Genomic DNA, 20,098 nt, shown 5'->3' on the forward strand with positions numbered 1-20,098 from the left:
AAAAAACAAAATAGAGGAGTAAAAGCCAGCTTCTCTGGGACAATTCTCTGTTCTTTTAGGGGTGGTGCAGGAAGAGCTGCATCCACTCCTTGTTAGCAGTCACGGGAATCTGGCTGAGCTGGAGATCAAGAACTTCTTCAGCTTTGGAAGATTTCTGATAGAAATGTTTATCCACTTGGTGCTTTCTCCAGACACTGCGGTGACCTGTCATGACACTTCCATGTGCATCTTGCTCTGAGTTTTCTGGCATGAAGGATGATGTCTGTGTGACAAATTGTGCAGCTGGGTTGGGTGACAGCAGGGCATTGCCACTGGTCACCACTGCTTTCTGCCCGTGCTCCCTCTGACCCGGAGTGTGCCACAGCCGTCCCTTGCCTGGCACACGTTTGTGTGAATTTTGCTGTCCCTTCCACTAATACTGGCCTGTGTTGAGCTGCTGCTTCCTGTGCTGCACAGGCACACTGGCAGCCCTATAAACCTCCTGATCTGGGTTACAGCTGCTTTGCCTTTCTCCCCATTACCAGCTGTCACCTCCAAAGAGAAACAGTTCTTTGCATGCAAATACTGGAGCTGTGGTTCCCTCTTGCATGAGCCCACCTGTGAGACATTCAAGGAAATCAGTGCTTCAGGCAGCCAGTGCTGGGAGCTCCTGCAGCTTGGACCACTACGAGCAGGATTTGGCTGTCTTAGGACCCCACCTTAGGGATGAGCAGATTTCCTGCAGGCTGGGAAGCAGAAGGGGGTTTCTGGTAGCTCTGTGGAGAGAAGGAGCAAGTCTTCCCATGTGGGATGTTTCTGGGGTTATTAATGCAGTACAATGACTGCAGGTGTTAAAACTGAGTGTTTTTTCAGCATTTAGGATTCTCTTTCATAGAGATGTTCAGCACTGGCTGAATAGAGAAATATCAGACTAAATATAAAAAAGGCTGAAGAGGTTTTTGAAAACTGAGGAAATTTAAAAATAGCTAAAATACATTTTTCTTCTGAGAACTTTGTCATTGAGTTGAGCCATGGCATAAGCCTAACTTTGTCAGTGGAGAGAGAGAATGAATGTCTGGACTCAAAGGCATGGTCCAAAGAGCTGATGTACTGTCTGTCCAGCTGACCTCAGAGCTCAGGTGGTGAAAAGATGTGCTCTGGACACAAATGTTTTCTGCTGGTGGAACTTCAGCAATTGTCTGAGCTCTTGGGAAGTGTAGTCCAGTATACTCTTCCTGAAGTATTCTGGAATTCAGATAAGGTCTTTGCATGGAAAAGTCCTGATTTACAGAGGGCAGCTTTTCTCAGTGTACTACTAAAGTTTAAAAGTATATTTTAAAAATAAGATTAGTATTTTTATTCTCTCAGGGATAACATTTATCTCATATTACATGCATACAAATGGAGGAGACTGGTTTGGTATGTTTTATAGAAAGGTGATATGATAAACCTCTACTAATGCTTGGTGAAATTTCATCCTTGTGACTCAGTGGTTTCTCAGGAAGCTGCACATTCTTGATGTTGTACCAAAGTAGTCTCAGAGCTCAGGCTTGAAGGCTTCATGCCCAGCAGTACTGTAATGCTCAGGCTATGCTGAAATCAGTGGGATTATAGGGGTAGAGATTCCTAGAATGAAGATTTTCATGTTTTACCGGAGTGATTTATATTTTAAGCAATATTAATGATGACAGTTTTTGAGTATATTTTACATATGCTCAGTATTTTATATTTTTCCATAAAACAAAACTAAAACAATGAAAAATAATGCCTTTAAAGGTGTTCATAGGAATTGGGCACTATAATGAAGGAGATACATAAACTCTTTGTATATCTTGTATCTTGTACTCTTGTAGAATATACCAACAGCCCTGGGAAAACGCAATGTACAATGAAACTTTTTTTCCCATGGTTAGTTTATTCCATTCTAGTTGAAAAGTGCTGCTTCCATGGCACCATTAACATCATCATATATCCAGCTTTCACTCTGTGTGTCCTCTTCTACACCTGAAAATTCTGCTTGGGTTGAAAGAGAAGGCTTTTCTACATATGTTAAAATGTCCTGTGATCTGGTGGGAACATTAGTTTCCATGGTATGCCTGGAAATGGTGAATTAATTCTCAATGAACTGGAAAAACTTTGTGCTGTCCATGGTGCAGGTGTCACAGGGAATCATCCTGCCCTGCTTTGTGCAGGGCACATGCTCTTGTAGTAAGGCTCTGTTTGCTGTTGAATACCCTGATCTCACCAAATACAACTTGCCTGCAATGTCTGTAAATTTGGCAGAACAAGAAGGAAAGAACCATCACCCAGAAGGGAAAGACACAGTCGTCCTGCCCTTAGCCAGAAACTTGTGACTGCTTGGCAGAGCCCAGCCTGGCACACTTCTGGTGATGCCCTGCTGATGCTCTGCTAAGATCAAGCATGTATTGAGAGCACAATTTTTTTCTCTGTTTATCCATTATAGTAAATTCCTTTAAAGAAAATATTTTCCTTGTATTTCCTTAGATAGTCTTACATTAGCCCTAGAATGTTAAATTTTGCTCCAGATCTGTGTCTTGCAATGAGTCTGGCAGAAAAATCTTATCTGATTCTTGATGAAGTGAATCATGTAGTTATGACTTCATTTTTACAGTGCAGCTGAATAGGAATCCTTAGATAGGCATTTGAGATTACAGTATCATTTCTGAAGATCAGGGCAGTTCCTGTGTTTCCCCAGTGGCTCCCAGTCCCTGTGTTACCCACTCTCACCTCCATACCTGGACCTGCCCCTCCTCTGCCTCGGCTTCCCGAGGTGACGTGCAGTGATAGGAGTCAAGCTCTGGCATTCCCCACATTTTGTATGGCGGCTGCTTTTGTCTTTGGAAAAGTTTTGGGGAGCAAAATACCCACTGCAGGTTCAGGTTCAGTACTACAGAAACAGGAAACAAGTACTTTGTCTCTTTTGATTCTTGTCCAGCATTCTCGTTTTAACGGCAAGGATCCAAGAAAAATCTCAGTTGACCATGCAGCCAAACCCACCATGATCTCATTGCCAGTGGCCAGTGGTGTGTACGTGGTTAGTTAATCAAAAGGGGGTTGTTTTTGCTTTACATTTTTAGAAGATTGTGTAGGTTGCCTATCAACAGAGAGCCCAGACAAAGTACACAGCATTTTCCCTATAAATATTCCCAGTGCCTGGCGAGTCTTTCCCGAAACTGTGAAAGTTTGGTAAGAGTGGTTTTGCCTGTTTATTTTGTCTTTGTGTTCTTACTTCTTTAATCACATGATGCAAGCAATCTTTTTAATTTACATTTCTTATTTGCTTAAATTTATTTCCTCAAGTTTCTGATTTGCTTATTTGCTTCTTACTCTGCTTAAGTCAGCAGACCTCAGTTAACAGAAAAGACCAGCTAAACTGGTCAGCTGAGAATCTAATAAGAGAAAGGAAAATCTATTCCCTTTGAAACCAAAAATGAAGGCGTGATACTTTGTTGAATATTTTCTTTCTGGGGATTTTTAATGGAATTAAGCTAGTTGAAAGTCTAAATTTTTCATACTGTGGGAGATGGGTATATTTTTTTTCAGATCCCAGCAGATGGACTGTGATGGACCCCCTGTCTTCTCTTGAATTTGATCTACTTCTTATTAAAAATTCTTAAACATTGAGCTTGAGAGAGGAAGGGAGAAATGGTAGAGTTATAAAGGCTCTGAAACCTTTTCTTTTGGACATGTGTGCTACAGGTGAGACATCCATGCCCCATCATTGCTCCCATCAAAAAATTTGAGAACTGAAGCAGCCTGAGAGTGTTACTTGTTTATGTGGGTCCCTCATGTCTGAGTCTGAGTCTCCTGGGGCAGAAGGAGTAGCTGAACCAACTTTTCCTGTGCCTGGTGCTTGTGGAAGCTGATGTGTAGCCATTTTGGCTAACCCTGTCCCAGAGGGATAGCCCTCTGTTTTTACCTTGTATTAATTTGCAAATGCCTTAGGATGACAGAAACCACAGAAAACCAAAACTAAGAAGAGCCCATATGCCTAAGAACCCTCCAGTTTCCCTGAGCTGGGCCTCCATAGTGCATGAGCACAGTCATCAACCTGTTCAGCTACTACAGCTGAATTTTTCTGGTGGTTTTCTGTTTCAGAGAGCTTTCAGTTGATACATAACTATTTTGAAAGCTTGTCTGTAAAGAGACATGACATCAGAAAAACATAACTGTTGTCTTTCTTTCATTGTTCCCTTCTTTTTTCCACTCAAGATAGCAAACCTGAACCCCATCCAACAGGAAGTGTCCCCATGATTTCAGTGAGGGTCACAGCAAGGAGCAGAGCATATCTCCAGGCAAAAGCAACATGGGAATATGGAGACCTTTAGAAAAATAAACCTGATGGACTTCATTTTGCTGATGCTGTTTTGAAAGGATACCTTTGAGGTTACTAATATGCAGTATGGGTGCAAAGAGTGAGGCAGAGAAGCAATTTCGTTATCACTGCTCCCAGTTTTGAAATTCCCAGGTCCCCACTCCAATTCTTCTCACCTCATTTTTGCCATCCTCAAAACAGTTTTCATCCATTCCTGCTTTGAAACTGCAAAGAGAGAGTTTTGAATAGAGCTCTGGCTTGCTTGGGGAGCTTCTTGCTTTAATCAGACACAGTGAGTAAAAGTGTTTGCAGGGGATGTGTGGCTGTGAGGAGAATGGAGGCTTTTATGGTGACCCCTGGGTTGTCTCCCCAGCAGCTCAGCCCACACAGGGGCTGTCCCTTTTGAAGTGGGGTAAGTGACGTAAAAGCATCACGGGGTAAGCACGCTGCTCTTATGTCCTCTGTATAAAATGCATCATTACTTGAAGACCATGGCCTGAATGGAGATTTAACGCTGGAGCATCCCGTGACTGCAGCTGTTTGTCCAGTGCTTTCATGGATTTTTGCCTCCTGTATATCACTGGTTACAGCTGAGGAGTTGGAGGCCCAGGAAAAGCCCTTTGGCTGTGGGGTGAGTGGACAACAGTGCTCCCTGTGCCTGGGCTTCATTCACCCAATGGTGGCATCTCTGCCTGCCTGCAGTGCCCCACCCAAGCCACTGCAGCCACCACTGCGAGATGAGGCTGCAAGCCATGCAAGTCTGCTGGGAAACTATCTTTTGGCCAACAACGTTTAGCTCTGCATTTAATTGGAATGAAAATGTGAATGATATTAAACACCTCTCCCTTTAAAGTTCAGAGAAAATTGTTGCAGTAATTAGGCAATAGTTTTGATTATATATGAAATGATTATATATGAAATAAGATCAAGCTTTGTGGGAGGTGCTGGAGCCCCCAGCAAGTCAGTCTATGAATTTATCTGGTGTAGCGATCTGGAGTGGGGTTTTTCAGCTGAACTGAGTGCTGTGAGATGCACAGTTTCCATGGACTTTAGCATTACATGGAAATCCTTGTCTTCAGCAGGAGTCTGGAATCTGCATTGTGGCTGGCAGCTGGCTGTGGAGAAGCAGTGGGGAAGGGTTCCTTGCCTGTACACCCCACCAGGGGCTGGCATGGCCCAGAGCAGGGCAGGGCAAGGCTGGGCTGTGCTCCCCACCAGGGGAGTCTGAGCAGTCCTTGCTAACAAGGAAAACCAGCTGAGGTACAGGGAGGTGTGCAGGACCTTGAAGGAAAATCGCTTTGCATTTTAGCTAGAAGGAAAATCTCCTCTTTGGTTAAATAGTCTGTAAGGAGCTGGTTGTTAGCATGCTCACGCTATCTTCCCACATATCATACTTCCCTCTGAGTATCCCAAATCCTTCTACTTGTGCCTTCTGCTCAGGACAGGGACTTGTTTCCTTGTTCAACCTGTTGCTCCTGCATCCCTGTCAGCATTCCCTGCCTGCATCTCATCCCCTACAGAAACTATAGCCCATGAGCACCAGGTACCTGAAGAGCAAGAAGTGGTTCTGTGGGAGGGTGTTCAAGGAAATTAGGTGTATCTTCAGCCTTCCTGCAGTTAGAATTCAAGAGTGCTTATTCCTGCCGGCAGATGCAACTTGCTTTACCTCCTACCCTCTGGAAATGTTCCCCCAGACTAGTGTTATCAACCCAATTAACATTTCAAAATTCTCAGCTTGCAGGTGCTGGTTTCAGAACAGCAATCTTGTACAACACTGAGCAATCCAGTTGGCATCAATTTTTTCTTAATTCCCTGTTTAAGCTGCAGACTGAAATATGCTCTTTTTCTTTTCAGTATTGTGTACAAAGTAAATAATCCTGAACAGCACAGGCTACATTAAAGATAATGATGCCAAAATTGGTTTGTTTTTTTCTCTTATGCCCATCGGGAATCCACAGTTGCTTTATGCACAATTTCTCCTCCCACAATTTGGGTATTTTTAGCTGTTTGATTTAGCTTGGTACAGCTATGGCTGCTGCCAAGAGAACTGTGGGATAAGAGCCCCAAGTGCCACTGCCCACTTTCCCCAGGTGTCCCAGATATTCATCTTCTTTGCAAAAAGAAGTACATTAAGGTTTGGCTTGAAATTGCGAGTACCTGCAGCTTGTGAGCAGAAGAGGTGGCTTTGCCTGGAAGTGTCTGAACACACTTCTTGGGATCCATTGTTTGCAATGACCCTGACATGATTTCACAAGTGGGGATGTGGCTGATGCTGCCGTGGGGCAGTGCAGTGACAAGGCACAGCCTGGCATAGCCATGGCCTGGGTGCATTCCCCATGGCCTGGGTGCATTCCCCATGGCCTGGGTGCATACCCCATGACCTGGGTGCATTCCCCATGGCCTGGGTGCATTCCCCATGGCCTGGGTGCATTCCCCATGGCCTGGGTGCATACCCCATGGCCTGGGTGCATTCCCCATGGCCTGGGTGGCCTGTGACAGACCCCTGGGTTGCTGCAGTGGCAGCAGGAGGGTGCTGGAGGTAATGTGGTTAATGCTGGTTTAAGGAGAGCTGGTCACTGGCACTAGCACTCACTCTGCCAGGGTGGACTATTGCTTGTCTTCTATCAGTCTGCCAGTCATGCTGCAGTTAATCCCAGGTACCTTCTTTTCCCTTAAAGACATGTCTAACCCAGGATTTTTCCCTTCCCTGCAGCTCAGTCAGGACTGGGTATGCCAAGGTACTTGCATACCCCATGTACCTCAGCTGCCTCCTGTTTTACCTCACCCTGTAATCTGAAATACTCCCATAACACCAGGTAACACATCTTTGTCTTCCCTCTTCCTGTGAGTGCTCCAAACCTTGTTTCCTCCAAATGATGCTAGACAACATAGGCCAATGTTTTCAAAACAGAGCATCTGCTAAGGGATGGCTGCAGCTGCTCACCCTTCCTGCACATTGAGAGATGTTGAGGTACACATTCAGACACCTGATTTTAGGAAAACCCTTAGCACCTTTACAACTCAGGAGGTGCAGTTCTTGTGGCACGTTTATAGTGTCCACACGCATGCTCTGCTCATCCCTCATGTTTTGCTTTCTGCTCTTGCTGTTCTGATTTTTCAACCCTAAGCCATTTCCTGGGCACTGTTCTTGTTTGGGGCTGCAGGGTTGGGAGTGAAGCTCTGTGTGAGTGCACTGGCAGTGACTCTGGGAATTAGGCTCTAGGCCAAATTTTGGCAGGGAGTCAAGCCCACTGAAGTCAATGAGAATCTTCCTGTTGGCGTAATGGGCTTGGGAGCAGACCTGGACTTTGACATTCTTCAGAGCAGTGGTTCCAACATGAACCTTTGGCATTGTGTGGATAATAGATAGTTATTTTTATGTATTGTTTCCAAAGCCCACAACTTGTGTTGGCAGTCAGTGCTCCTAAATGCAGGAAGCTGACTGGCAGCCTGAAACAAAGGGACAAAATCAACAACTTAAGCTTCATGTGGCCAAGGACGGTCAACTCCGTGTAGTTGCATCCAACCTGACTTAATGATAGAATTGCTCATCAGCAGTGTTTCTGATTCTGAAGAAAAGGAGGCTTTGACAGAATTCATTAATGCCTATTTAAGAAATAATAGGATATTATACACAGTATGCTTATATTTTTACAAAGCAAGTGATGGAGTGGTTTTCTCATGGATGTTACTTTTCTGTTACTGTACCATTTAAGATCACTTTTCTCTAGCAGAAGAGGCCTTTGCAGTTTGAGCTGTTCCTGCTACAAAACAAAGACCCTTTAGGGACATGGAGAGGATATTTGCCACTAGACATTGCTCTTGTCTTTTGGAAAGCTAAGACCAAAACCATCCCCTGCTTCCTTTTCCAGGGTGCCCTGAGGGGACACTAACATTGGGGTCATACACACTTTCTATCCTGAAACGCTTCCTCAGTGAGGCTGCTTGCTGTCTGGGAAAACCCTGAGATGAGGTATCTGTAAATTCACAATTATGCCCATTTTCCTTTTCCATTCTGGTCATGCTTTCCTGGTGTTTCAGCAAGGAATCTTACTTAGGTTTCCACCTGCTATTTCCTGTCCAGTTTATTTTCTTTCAGGACATTTTCTTTGCATTATAAGCTCCTGAACTTTTCCATAACACAGAAGATATTTTAGGGAGTTTATCTTATGGATGCTCATAGACTTCTTATTTCTACTCATGAGTGCCTACAGCAGTGGTTTGGAAGGGATGATATTAACACATTGACATTTTATGCATTTTCAGTCTGCTTCCATGGTGATGGAAGCACAATGCAAGGACAGGAGTCAGCCCTGCAATGCTGGCAGATTCTCTGAGGCAAACTACAGCTCCGTGGAGGACTGTGCACTCTGTCTCACTTTTATTGACATCTGCTGATTTTTTGCTGCTGTTTGCTCAGTGGGAAGTGTGGTTTGGGTGCCAGCCCTGCTCAGCCAGCCAAGCATTGCCTGCAGTATTCATTTCTGGGACCTGGTGCTACTGATGTGCCACTGTCACCCAAGCAGTGGAGAGGATGCTAAAAGCATGACATCCTCATCAGCAATTCCAGGTTTAGTGCTGGACTGGGTATGGATTAACTCCCATATGGACAGACATGGCTGGAAGCAATGGGGATGCACCTTTGATCATTCCTAGGCCTGTTACCAAGCAATGGCTGCTACCCATGGCCATGGCTGCTTCTTATGGTTTGGGAAGAGCAAGAGGTTATCTGAGCCTCTGGATTGCTAGCCAAGGATTTTGCATGACTGTCCTAAAGACTGACATCTGCTATTTCAAGATGTGTTACAAAGCAAAATTTGAATGGGATTGGGGTGGTATATCTGTGAAGGAAAGCTCTGATGCTAAAGTATTTCTATAAAGTCTGCAGCTTTCAAATTTGGTACTAAGGCCTTTGTATGTAATAAGCTAAAAAAATGTGTTAATTATTTTATTTCTGCAAACTTAAAAGAGAAACAAAAGAACCTTTCTGGCCAGGTGCTGCCATTGCCAAATATGCATTTCAGTTAAACTTTGCTGTGTTTACATTTCTAGATAATAAAATTATTTGGTTTATGGACTGCCAAAAGATAGAAAGCTGAGATTAAAGTATCAGATTTGATAAGGTTTGTTGTAAAGTAAAGGTAATAATGAAACAATGCCTATTTAGTCAATTTTCTAGTTATTAATGTATTTTAGAGAGTGTCAAGCTTTCATCAGCCTTTCTTGTCTTCTCTTTACTTTGTAATGCATCAGGGTATGTGTTTGCTATTAGATCTTTTCATTAATTTGATGACAGATGAAGATGAATTCAATTCTAGTTTGAAATCTCTTCAGCAATGACAATGACTCAAAAGACAACAGTCTGCTTTGATTTCCACCTTCTAGAGAGCACTTTTGTGGTAATTATACATAGAATAATATTGCCAGAATAAAAATTATGTGTGTGGGGACTACCTTTGTAATAAACACATTTTTGGTGTAACCACCAGGCTGTTCAGAACTCTCTTTGGTTGTTCACAGGTCTGTGAGACATTAAGACTCTTATTTTAATCTTTCCCCCTTTTTTTGATAAACTTGGCTGTGACAGCTCTTAGGAGAACCTTTTATGATTTCTTAAGGACATTGTGTTGCTTTTACCCCCATGTCTCACCATTTCATCATCTGTGCCCCCTACTTCACAGTGTACATGTTAAGTGTTATTATCCCTATTTTATGGAAGAGAAACTCAAGGACAAAGTGACAAAAGCCATTGGTACAGGGCTAATCAGGAGCCAAGCCAACAAAAGGATTGGTTCAATGCTTTTTTTTTCCTTGGGTCTGTCCTGTGTTTCCCTTTCCTCAGGCTATCTGGGTGGCTTGGGCTGCTAGGATCCAGGCTGTCTGCTCAAATCACTCTTTGCAGGATGCCAGCATGATCTGAGTGTTTGGAGCTCCTTAGGAGGACTCCTGCACCCAGCTGGTTTGCTGAAGCCCTCACATGATGGCTATGAGAACTGGTGACAGCTGAGCCTGGGGAATGTGTGTGCACTCATCTGTTCCAAGATCTGCTCCAAAGAGTAAAGTGCAGCCAGAATTTTCTAGTGTAACAACTTGAAGGTTGTTTAACACCCCTGACTGAAACCATCTTGCACCTGCCATAATATGATAGAGACTTCTTATAGCTGTATCATAAGACCTTTGGAAACTCAGATGGTTTGAGCCTTTTTAGCAGCTTGGTAGCTGCATGTGGTGGGCATCTCAAACACTGAAGGCCAATGGTAATTCTCTGGCATTTCTGGCAGGAAACATTTTAAACATTCATGAAGTATTTCAGTTGTAAATCTCAAAACACATACATTACTGGGTATTTAGGGCTTAAGTAATTTCCTAAAAAAGACAAAAAAAATCTACTTTTTTAATTGTACTTGTTCCCAGCCTCAAAGCGAATGTTGTCTGTTGAAAGTAGAATAGATACTAATTTGGTCTCATAAAACCACAGATTGTTTCAACTTTCCTTGAGTTTCTGAATGAATAGATGATCAGATCCTGTGATGCTGCTCTCAGCCTAACTGGTGATATGAAAGAGGCGCTTGTCCAGCCAGCTCTATAGCTGTGCCATTCTTTTGTTGCCTATAGTACACATGCTCTGCTCCTTTTTTACTCTCTTTTTCTTTTAATGCTCTGCAACAGGGTTGCACAAAGCTGAGTTGGCTTTTAAAACACAACTTCATTTTGCAGCTATATGTCTGTGCCCAGTTTTCTTTTGTGCTGCCCATGGAACAAGGAGGCTGTGTGGTATCTGACACCAGGCTTTTCCCAGTGATTTATTAACTGTGTCAGAATAGCTGTTGTGAATGCTGGGAAGCTCTTGCGTATTGTGGCAGTTGATATTGATTATGACAGTTTGTAGACTCTACTGCATTGTCAGACAGTGGATCGTAGTTTGTCTTCTTACTATACATACCATGGGCTGTAGATCATAGTGTTTTCTTTAAAAAAGGACCCATTGTCCAGCATTCTGGCTGGTATGAGAGAACTTCTGTAGCATATTGTGCAACAAATAGCAAAATAGTTCAGACACCCTATGGGACAAACAGGCAAATGTCAATTGCTTTAGGAAAAAAAACCATGAATAGTTTTCATAGGGATTGAGCTGTGTAGATGACAGACATGGGTAAACTAGTCTGAGGATGTAATTTATGAAAATACTGGTATCCTGTATTGTCTGTTGGCCAGAAATCCACAGACCGTGTAGGGGGAGTTTGCAATGAGGATTTTGGCTACTAATCAAAAAAAGGTTTTAAAGGTTGCTTTGGGTCTTGATGGAAGCTGAGACTACACATTTCTAGAATGAGTCTGAGGGAGAGAAGATAAAGATTTTTGCAGACTTGGGAGAAAATGAAAGCTGGTATGTGAACTTCTGTGATGGACACATAGAATCATAGAATTGTTTATTTTGGAAAGGACCTTTAAGATCATCGAGTCCAACCATAAACCCATAAGCCTTGCCATGCCCACCATTTAACCATGTCCCTAAGGGCCACATCTACACATCTTTTCAACACCTCCAGGAATGGTGACTCCACCACTTCCCTGGGCTGCCTGTTCCAGTGTCTGAGCACCCTTGTGGTGGAGAAATTCTTCCTCATACTTAATCTAAGCCTCCCCTGGAGCAATCTGGGGCCATTTCCTCTTGTCACTTGTTACCTGGGAGAAGTCAAACAGAACACTCCAGACAATGACCCCTCCTGGCCGATTGGTTTTAGCCAGGCAGAAGTTAAAGCAGGACACAGAGTAAGAGATTTTTCTATTTGCATAAAAGCTGCTTCAGTGGGGAAAAAGTCAACAACTGAGCTTTTGCAGACAACCTGATAGGAGGAGGGTGTCAAAAGCCATTTTGTTAATTAAGCTGCTGTGATTGACTATATTGCTGCTATAAAACTGGAGGAAAAATCTTCAAACAATACATTTTTTTAAAACAAAACCACGCTTGAGATGAAGTGGTGACAGTGAGTAGGAAAGAAATCATTCTGATTTTTTCTATTCTATTTCTGTGTGAATATATTAGGTCATAAAGTTACACTTTGAGATAACAAACCTTAGCAAAATGACATTTAGCAGTCCATGCTGTTAGAATTTTGATCTCACACTGATTGATTTAAATGCAGTTCATGATGCAATTTTACACTGATGTGATTCAAAATCCATTTCTGCACGTGCCTTGTGGTTTAATTGAAAACAGGCTTAATAGCAGGCTTAATACTTGTGTAATTATTATCACTGGGATACTTCCAACCATGGCTGTGACACTGAGCTGTGACCTAAGGAAACTGGACTCAGTTCTTAACCCCACTCTGGGCCTCATATTGGCCACTAAACCAATTAATCTGTCTCATGAGATGAACTCAGGCCCATTTAAGGTTGTTTCTTTACACTGTGACATCTTTCAGAAGGAACATTTCCTATCGGAAGCCACTCTTGATCTCATCTGGGATTTCTAGATGCTGCTCTAATGCTAACCATATTTTCGGTAATGCAGTCTGTATTTTAATGAGTCCCTAATGTTAGCAAGGAGACAGAATTAAAGTAAGTGATTTGATTTCAGTGATGATGCAACTTCCCTTTGCATGCTTGCATTGAAGTTGGATTAAATTTAGCACTCACTGTGTCATAATTATTTTCCATAATGACAGAATAATCTAGAGTTTGTACATTCACAGCACTACTGTAAGCCTCAGGGTGTCCTGAAATGTTACAGTGGCACCTCTCAGTCCAGTGTTAGGTATTAGTGCTGTATTTTTATAATTATTGGTTTTATTGCAGAACAGCCACAGCGGTATCAGAAATGCCCTAAAGGAAGGATAAAATGGAAGAGTTTTTAATGTCTGCTATTCACTACAGGCATATTTTATTTAAATATTTTTCTCATATTCATAAAATATTTTTAAGAAGTTACCTGTGAGAAATGAAGTTCCAGCACTCAAATGTGAAGAGTTGTTTCCGTACATAACTTATATCTGAAGCTCTGGTCACAGTTCTCTGCCTGTGCAGAGTTCTGGCTCCTTAAGCCTGAAGACCATACCTGAAGAAGATAATTTTGGTGTTGTGACCATACCTAAAGAAGATAGTTTTGGTATTGTGCTGTGAAAAGAAATAGCTTCCCAGCACCAGTTGTAGATTAGCAATCACTGCCATGAGTGTCCCCTTCCTCTTGGTTTCCCTTGGCCATCATGGGGCCCTCATACTGTTCCCACAGTAACTCTTGCTAGTTATTTGCCCAGGATCTGACCTCTTTGAGATGTCTTGCATCCTTCGAGTTACAATTCTTAAGAAATTTTATCTTGTTTTCCTGAGAAAAGGCAATGGCAATAACAGCATAAGGTGGATACATTTCCCTCTCTCATCCTGGTGCCCTGAACTGACTGCCTTGGCAGGTCTGATTCATTTTCAGGAGGCTGTGGGAGCCTCCTTGTCCGTAGTTGAAGCCTGCTCTCTGACATGGCTGTTATTCTTCTCTCTTCCCTTCAGATGGTGTCCACAGTGTCACTGCAGTCTGCACCCTGCGTGTCACCATCATCACGGACGACATGCTCACCAACAGCATCACAGTGCGGCTGGAGAACATGTCCCAGGAGAGGTTCCTGTCTCCCCTCCTGTCCCTCTTTGTGGAGGGGGTGGCAACCGTGCTCTCCACTGCCAAGGACGGCATCTTTGTTTTCAACATCCAAAATGACACGGACGTCAGCTCCAACATCCTGAACGTGACCTTCTCAGCCTTGCTCCCAGGCGGCATTCGAAACAAGTTCTTCCCCTCCGAGGACCTGCAGGAGCAGATCTACCTCAACAGGACGCTGCTGACCATGATTTCGACACAGAGGGTGCTGCCCTTCGATGACAACATCTGCCTGCGCGAGCCCTGTGAGAACTACATGAAGTGTGTCTCGGTGCTGAAGTTCGACAGCTCGGCGCCGTTCATCAGCTCCAACACGGTGCTGTTCCGGCCCATCCACCCCATCAACGGGCTGCGGTGCCGCTGCCCGCCGGGCTTCACCGGGGACTACTGCGAGACGGAGATCGACCTGTGCTACTCCAGCCCCTGCGGCAGCAACGGGCTCTGCCGCAGCCGCGAGGGCGGCTACACGTGCGAGTGCTACGAGGACTACACCGGTATGTGTTTATCTTATCTTTGACCCGTGATTTATATGGTAGACCATCAGCCAGGCCAGCTCTGTGTCAAGCTGAAATTGCTGGCATTCTTGGTCAAGGGGAGAAAAACTCCTGTTGCTGCCTTCTAGCCAGGAGAAGTCTGTGAGTGTCACTTAGGGTAAGTCCCATATCTCTGTGCATGCACGGGGGTAGGAACCGTGCCTTGCTCCAGGTCATGCAGGGAGTCTGTCAGCTGCTGAAGAGATTTGCACGGTGTGAATTGCTGCTCAGAATGCTTTATGCAAACACATTTCTTCTGTCTGGAAGGAAAAAGGTGGGACACAGCTCCTGGTTCATGGGTTTGCATGTAAACCCGTTCCAGGCCCTTCACATCCCAGGGCATAGTGTGGGTGCACGGCCTCAGCAGGAGCTCCTCAGCCCTTGGCCATCACCCAGCACAGAGCAATAGGATTGTTCTTGTTCCCAAAAAGCTGCAATAATGCACACTTAAGGGAAATACTCTTAGTCAGCTCTGGTTTGTAAATGTTCAGATAAAACTCCAGAAGGACATAGCTGCTTCCAGGCCTGTCTCCACAGCCCACTGAGGAACGTACTTTGCCTCATCATGGGCTTGACAGCTAATAAAGATCAAAGTGCTCCTTCTCAAACACTCCTGAGAAGTTACGAACGACTATGAGGTGAATGTTTTCTGGTGCTTCAGTAAAGTCACTGGGATTATTTATGTATTTGAAATTGCACACACATTTAAGCATTCTGCACTGACGTGCTGCCAGCTGTAATTTACACTGACAGCTCAGCAATATCTGCTGTGACCCCTGCAAACAAGGGGTGAAGCAGGGGGGGTTGGTTCTCAACGCTGCCTCTCACTGCTGAAGTTATGAAAAATTGAAAACATAAATTATTTAAATTCTGATGTAAAAAAAATCTAGTTGATGTGGATCCATCCCTCCAGGTGGAAGGGTTTTCCTTCACAGTCTCTGGTGTTTGCCTCAGGGCTGTCATCAAAAATGTGACCGTGGAAGGAGCCAGGAGTTGGTGAGCAGAGATGTGGCAGCAAAGCAACTGGGCTTTTCCCATCACGGGGGACAGGAGATGCTCCCTCAAATTTATGCAGGGCTTGGGGCAGCAGGACCTTTCTAGGAAGATTGGGATAATTTTTTTGCCTGATGGGAGAAACCCTGAACAGAACTGTGAGATGGTTGGGATAATTGGTGTTTGTTGAATTACTTTCCCACCAAGCTTCTCTTGAATGACTTCCACAGTGAAATACATTTTAAAGTCCTTTATCCATAAATACACAATACACACAGAATTTGGCATCACAAAATAGATTTTATGATCAGTAGATTTCATTTAAAATGTTTTTATTCTTTTGTACTGTAAACAGGAATGCTTAGAAGTAGCAAGATTCATTAACCTAAGATATGCATAAAAATGAAGTTAATACAACCATGTCTTAGTTTTGGAATTACATGCATTCCATCACATTTTTAGAATCGCTTGCTAGAAATCTTCAGAAGAAAAGGCTAAATATACTTTTTAAATTAAAGATAATAAGCTTATATTAATAATTGATGAAAGCGTTTAATACTTAATGCTGTCGTCAGAACAAACACAGTACATATTTAGAAGAGAAGCATCATATTCATACCCAAAGAAAGATTTGATCTGTAAGTCTCTTTTCAGTGCATAGTTGTTGAGTTAAAAATTGACTGTCCTGCTGCCAGGATATTAAAGTGGTCAGAAGTTAAGGAGTGAGCACTGCTTATAGCTTTGCTGTCTTTAGGTTAACTACAAGGTTAACTACACTTGAGTGAAACACTTTCTCCTTTGGAAGGACAGTTTGATCACATTCAGACTGGCCAGGGAAAAACACTTCCAACCATGATAAAGAGGGTGCTGGAATACCTGATCCCAAAAATTAATAGAAATATTGTTGAATATTTCTGTTTTGTTACCGGATGAATGCGGTAGAAATCTAGTATTGGTTCTGTGGTTGGTTGAAGTTACTTTGATGCCTTTAGGTTCCATGTTGCATTACAGTGTTTTGTTCATCAAACCCAAACATCTACCCACATGTCGTGGCTATTAGTTTGTTGATTTTCATCCCCTTTACAGAGCAAGGTTGAAAAAGTTATCAACAAGTAATCTATTACCAGAAATATTTCATGAAGATGCATTATTGAATTTTGTCCCAATCTCCTTTAAGTACTGTTATTTTACCTGTTATTTTATTTTTTTTTTAATATATTAATATCCATTTGCAAGATCAGTTTATATCTGTTAATCATAATATTGTGTTTTCAGCTTGGATGTGAATTTATTGTTTACAGCAATCCAGATTTTCTATCTATTTGATATGCAAATAGTATAGGTTGGTTTCAATAGCAGCAGTGTTTGCTCAAGGAATGCAGTGGCCATAAATTGGAATGATCAGAGAATTGCTAAGTCTGAGGTTGGAAGACTCAGGTACTACTGAAATTTTACCATGGTACTAACTTGGTGTAGTAACATACCAGTATGAGATACTTACAAATCATTGAATTAATTATAAAGATGAAATACAAATGGTAATAGTCTATGAAATGCACCCTGCTTTGGGAGCTCTCATGTTTCCATTTCCCAATTAAGAGCCTACATAGAAAAATAATTATAAGAAAATACTAAGATCTGTCATCTCTCTGGGGAGATAGGCTGCAGTTTAATGAGAAATCACTACACAATCATAACCCTCTACTGATTCTATCTGACTGGTCGCCTGCTAAAAATATAGTGTTTATTTCCTGTACAAGACAATTATGTCCTATCTTAATAGGATGGAATTTCCCTCCATTTTTCCACCCTGCTTTGAAGCCCTCCATTTGGTTTGATGTAATTGTTAGTCATTTATACATGATGAAAGTTTCTCTGTCTTCAGGAGTCTTCTGTTACGGGTGCAAAGGTAAATTGAGCTTCTGCAAGGTATTTCTGAAACCCGATTACTGGCTAGGCTGGGGTGATTTGGAATTAGCTTCACTTCCTGTGATGTAAGGAGTGAGTGAGGAAGTACATATATTTTTAATCCTTTCTTTTTTTCAGACTTACAACCCCTTTAACTTCTTTATATACAAATTAACGTAGAGAAGTGAACAATGTACACACTAATAGTTATGCCATTGATGGCAGAGAGCTGTGTGCATGACTAAAGGTTAAAGGATGTAATTTTAGTTAAGCAAACAAATTTATTGAACACTATATGAAGCCTGTATAATTTTTCCAGCTTCATAGACCTTTGAGGGTTGCAGAAGCAGCAGAGATGAAATGTAGGTGAAGACTTGAAAACAGGTGGAATTGTCTGTACTCCCCAGGGGCAATCCCCTGAAATTGAAATGCATCATGGCATCCACACCAGTTTTGGGGGCATGGATGCCACAGCAGTTCCTGCATGAACTGTACTTCCAGCCCCATCCTGCTCCTCCTACAGAGCACAGCACTGTGGCCGTAAGTCAGCACCTTTTTGGGTGTAAATTCCCACTGTCCCTGCCATGAGTGGGTGCCTCCTCCAGTGCTGTTCTTGTGGTCCTCCTGCTCAGCAGCCACCAAGACTGCTCTCCTCTATGGTCATGTTCCCAAAAAGCAAAATTTAATTGACACAGAAAAAAAACACTCTAATGGGAAAAAAAACCAACAAAAAACAAACCACCAACTCCTAAAATAAAGAAGAGATTTAATGTTCCCACAGTTCTCCTTAGCATTATTACATTCTCTCTGCCTCCTTTGCTATGCAACCCCTAGCAAGGAGCAGTTTGTAGGGGAAAAAGATCATCAGGGAATTCCCCATATCCTTTGCATCTCTCCTTGGATTTCACTTCAGAGAGAGGAGAAATCTTACGTGGTGGTAAATCATTCTAGTAATCAAATACAGCAATTAGAGATCTTTTGCCTGTTACACTTTTTTCCTCCTAATTTGTATTTGTGATACCATACTGACATGAGGAATCATGACATCTAATGTGCCTGCTATGAATTCAAACTCTGTGTCATGAGAAGGTAATTATAGCTGGTTTCTCAGCATCCTGCCAGAAGTTCCTAATCATATTGCTTAGAAGGTTCTCAGTGTTTGGCTCTTGCAAACACAGAACATACAAGTAAATGTGAGGATATCTTCTGCTTTATCTTTACTTATATCCATTCTTCAGATAGTAATTTCTCAACTCACTCTGATACCAGATTCTCCTTTTTCAGGCCAGAGGGATTTATTTTCAGGGAATTTCAGCTTTCAGGCAGCCACAGTAGTCATAATGAGTGTTTTATCTTGTGCAAGAAGGTCTGAAATTCCACGCTCAGCTGCACTTCTGCAGCTTGGTGGGATCACAGGTGTGTAACAGCCAAATCCTGTACAGCAAATCTAAATTTGATTCCTTCCTCAGTGCATCTTTAACTCCTTGTTTAGCTTATGAAAGGCTGTGGTTTTGTGACAGCAAGTATGAACAAATGTTATCCTTACAGGCCTGTGGGGCTTTGACAACACTATAAAGCAGCTGGGACCAAGTTTGTCTTTAATACAAAACACCAAACAAGAAATTCTGTCATTCACAAACACTGCCATGAATGTAACGACATTGTTCTTGCCATGTGACAGCTTCATGAGTCATCTCTCTGATGTTTAACTGAAATATTAAGGGAACACAATGAAGATACTGAAATGTTTTGTATCATTGCTGCCTTAACAGTGTCTTTTAGTCTAGGTCTTCAGAGTTATGCTACTGGATTCCAGGTGGTTTTACATGCTAAAGAGATGAAAACCTAGGCAAGGCTAATACTCTAAAAAACATATAGTCAATTTTAAGAGTTTACAGTTACTAGATTGCTGGATGATTTGCAGTATTTCCAGAATTTGAACTCGTAGTGGGGGTTTATGAAGTTTTTCTGCTGATTTTGGCTTCAGCAAAAATTGAAGAGGAATGCTGACTAACTTTCATTGTTTCTCAGTGCCTTGACTTGAATACCTGGTTGCCTTACCTTGCAGTTTCTGTGTGGCAGTATTGTGGAAAAGCTTGTGGAGGGTGATTGGATCCCAGTGAAGGTCTGGACAGTGTTGAAGGTTTAGACATTTTCTAATTTTTTTTTCTTTTTCAGCAGTGCTATGCCGTGCCATTATTCTGATGCTTGTAGTGAAACTAGGTCTTCAAAACAGCATCAGCACTTCCCTTTGATTGTTGTGGACCTGACTCTCTGCAGCTCTTTCACATCTGATGGAAAGATAAATACTTGTTTGCTTGCAAGACTCATCCTTACAATTAGTACTCCTTGGCTGATATCCCAGCACAGTCTTTTCCATCCATCTTCAACTTTCTCTGTTTCATCAGCCCTTTTCTGCCTTTGCTGAATGAGCAGGCATCTCTGTTGGTGTAGACATGGCAAGCAGTTGTGTATAGCCAGGTAATTCTGTTTCCTCCCAGCCCCTTCCAAGCCCCCAAGTGCTTACAGCAATGCTTAAATCCTCCAAACACTTCTCAAAGCATGACTGGGGTAAAAGCTGGAAAAAGCTATCATTATTGTTATTTATTATCTTCATCAATGACATAGACAAAGGGATGGAGCACATCCTCTGCAGAATTTCTCAGATAACACCAAGCTGAGTGGGGCAATTGACAC

General features: G+C 42.5%; 1 protein-coding gene across 6 annotated transcripts in view; it reads left to right on the forward strand.

Annotated features, from left to right (window-relative positions):
* The window catches only part of CELSR1 (cadherin EGF LAG seven-pass G-type receptor 1), a 163,489-nt gene that overhangs the window by 53,250 nt on the left and 90,141 nt on the right, over positions 1–20,098 (forward strand). For all 6 annotated transcript variants that reach the window (XM_063396840.1, XM_063396837.1, XM_063396839.1 and 3 more), the window contains exon 2: positions 13,823–14,461. In XM_063396840.1, the coding sequence (XP_063252910.1) occupies positions 13,823–14,461 (639 nt within the window). The remainder of the gene's footprint in view (positions 1–13,822; positions 14,462–20,098) is intronic.

Source organism: Prinia subflava, chromosome 4, assembly GCF_021018805.1.
Source record: "Prinia subflava isolate CZ2003 ecotype Zambia chromosome 4, Cam_Psub_1.2, whole genome shotgun sequence".
NCBI classification, from domain to species: domain Eukaryota; kingdom Metazoa; phylum Chordata; class Aves; order Passeriformes; family Cisticolidae; genus Prinia; species Prinia subflava.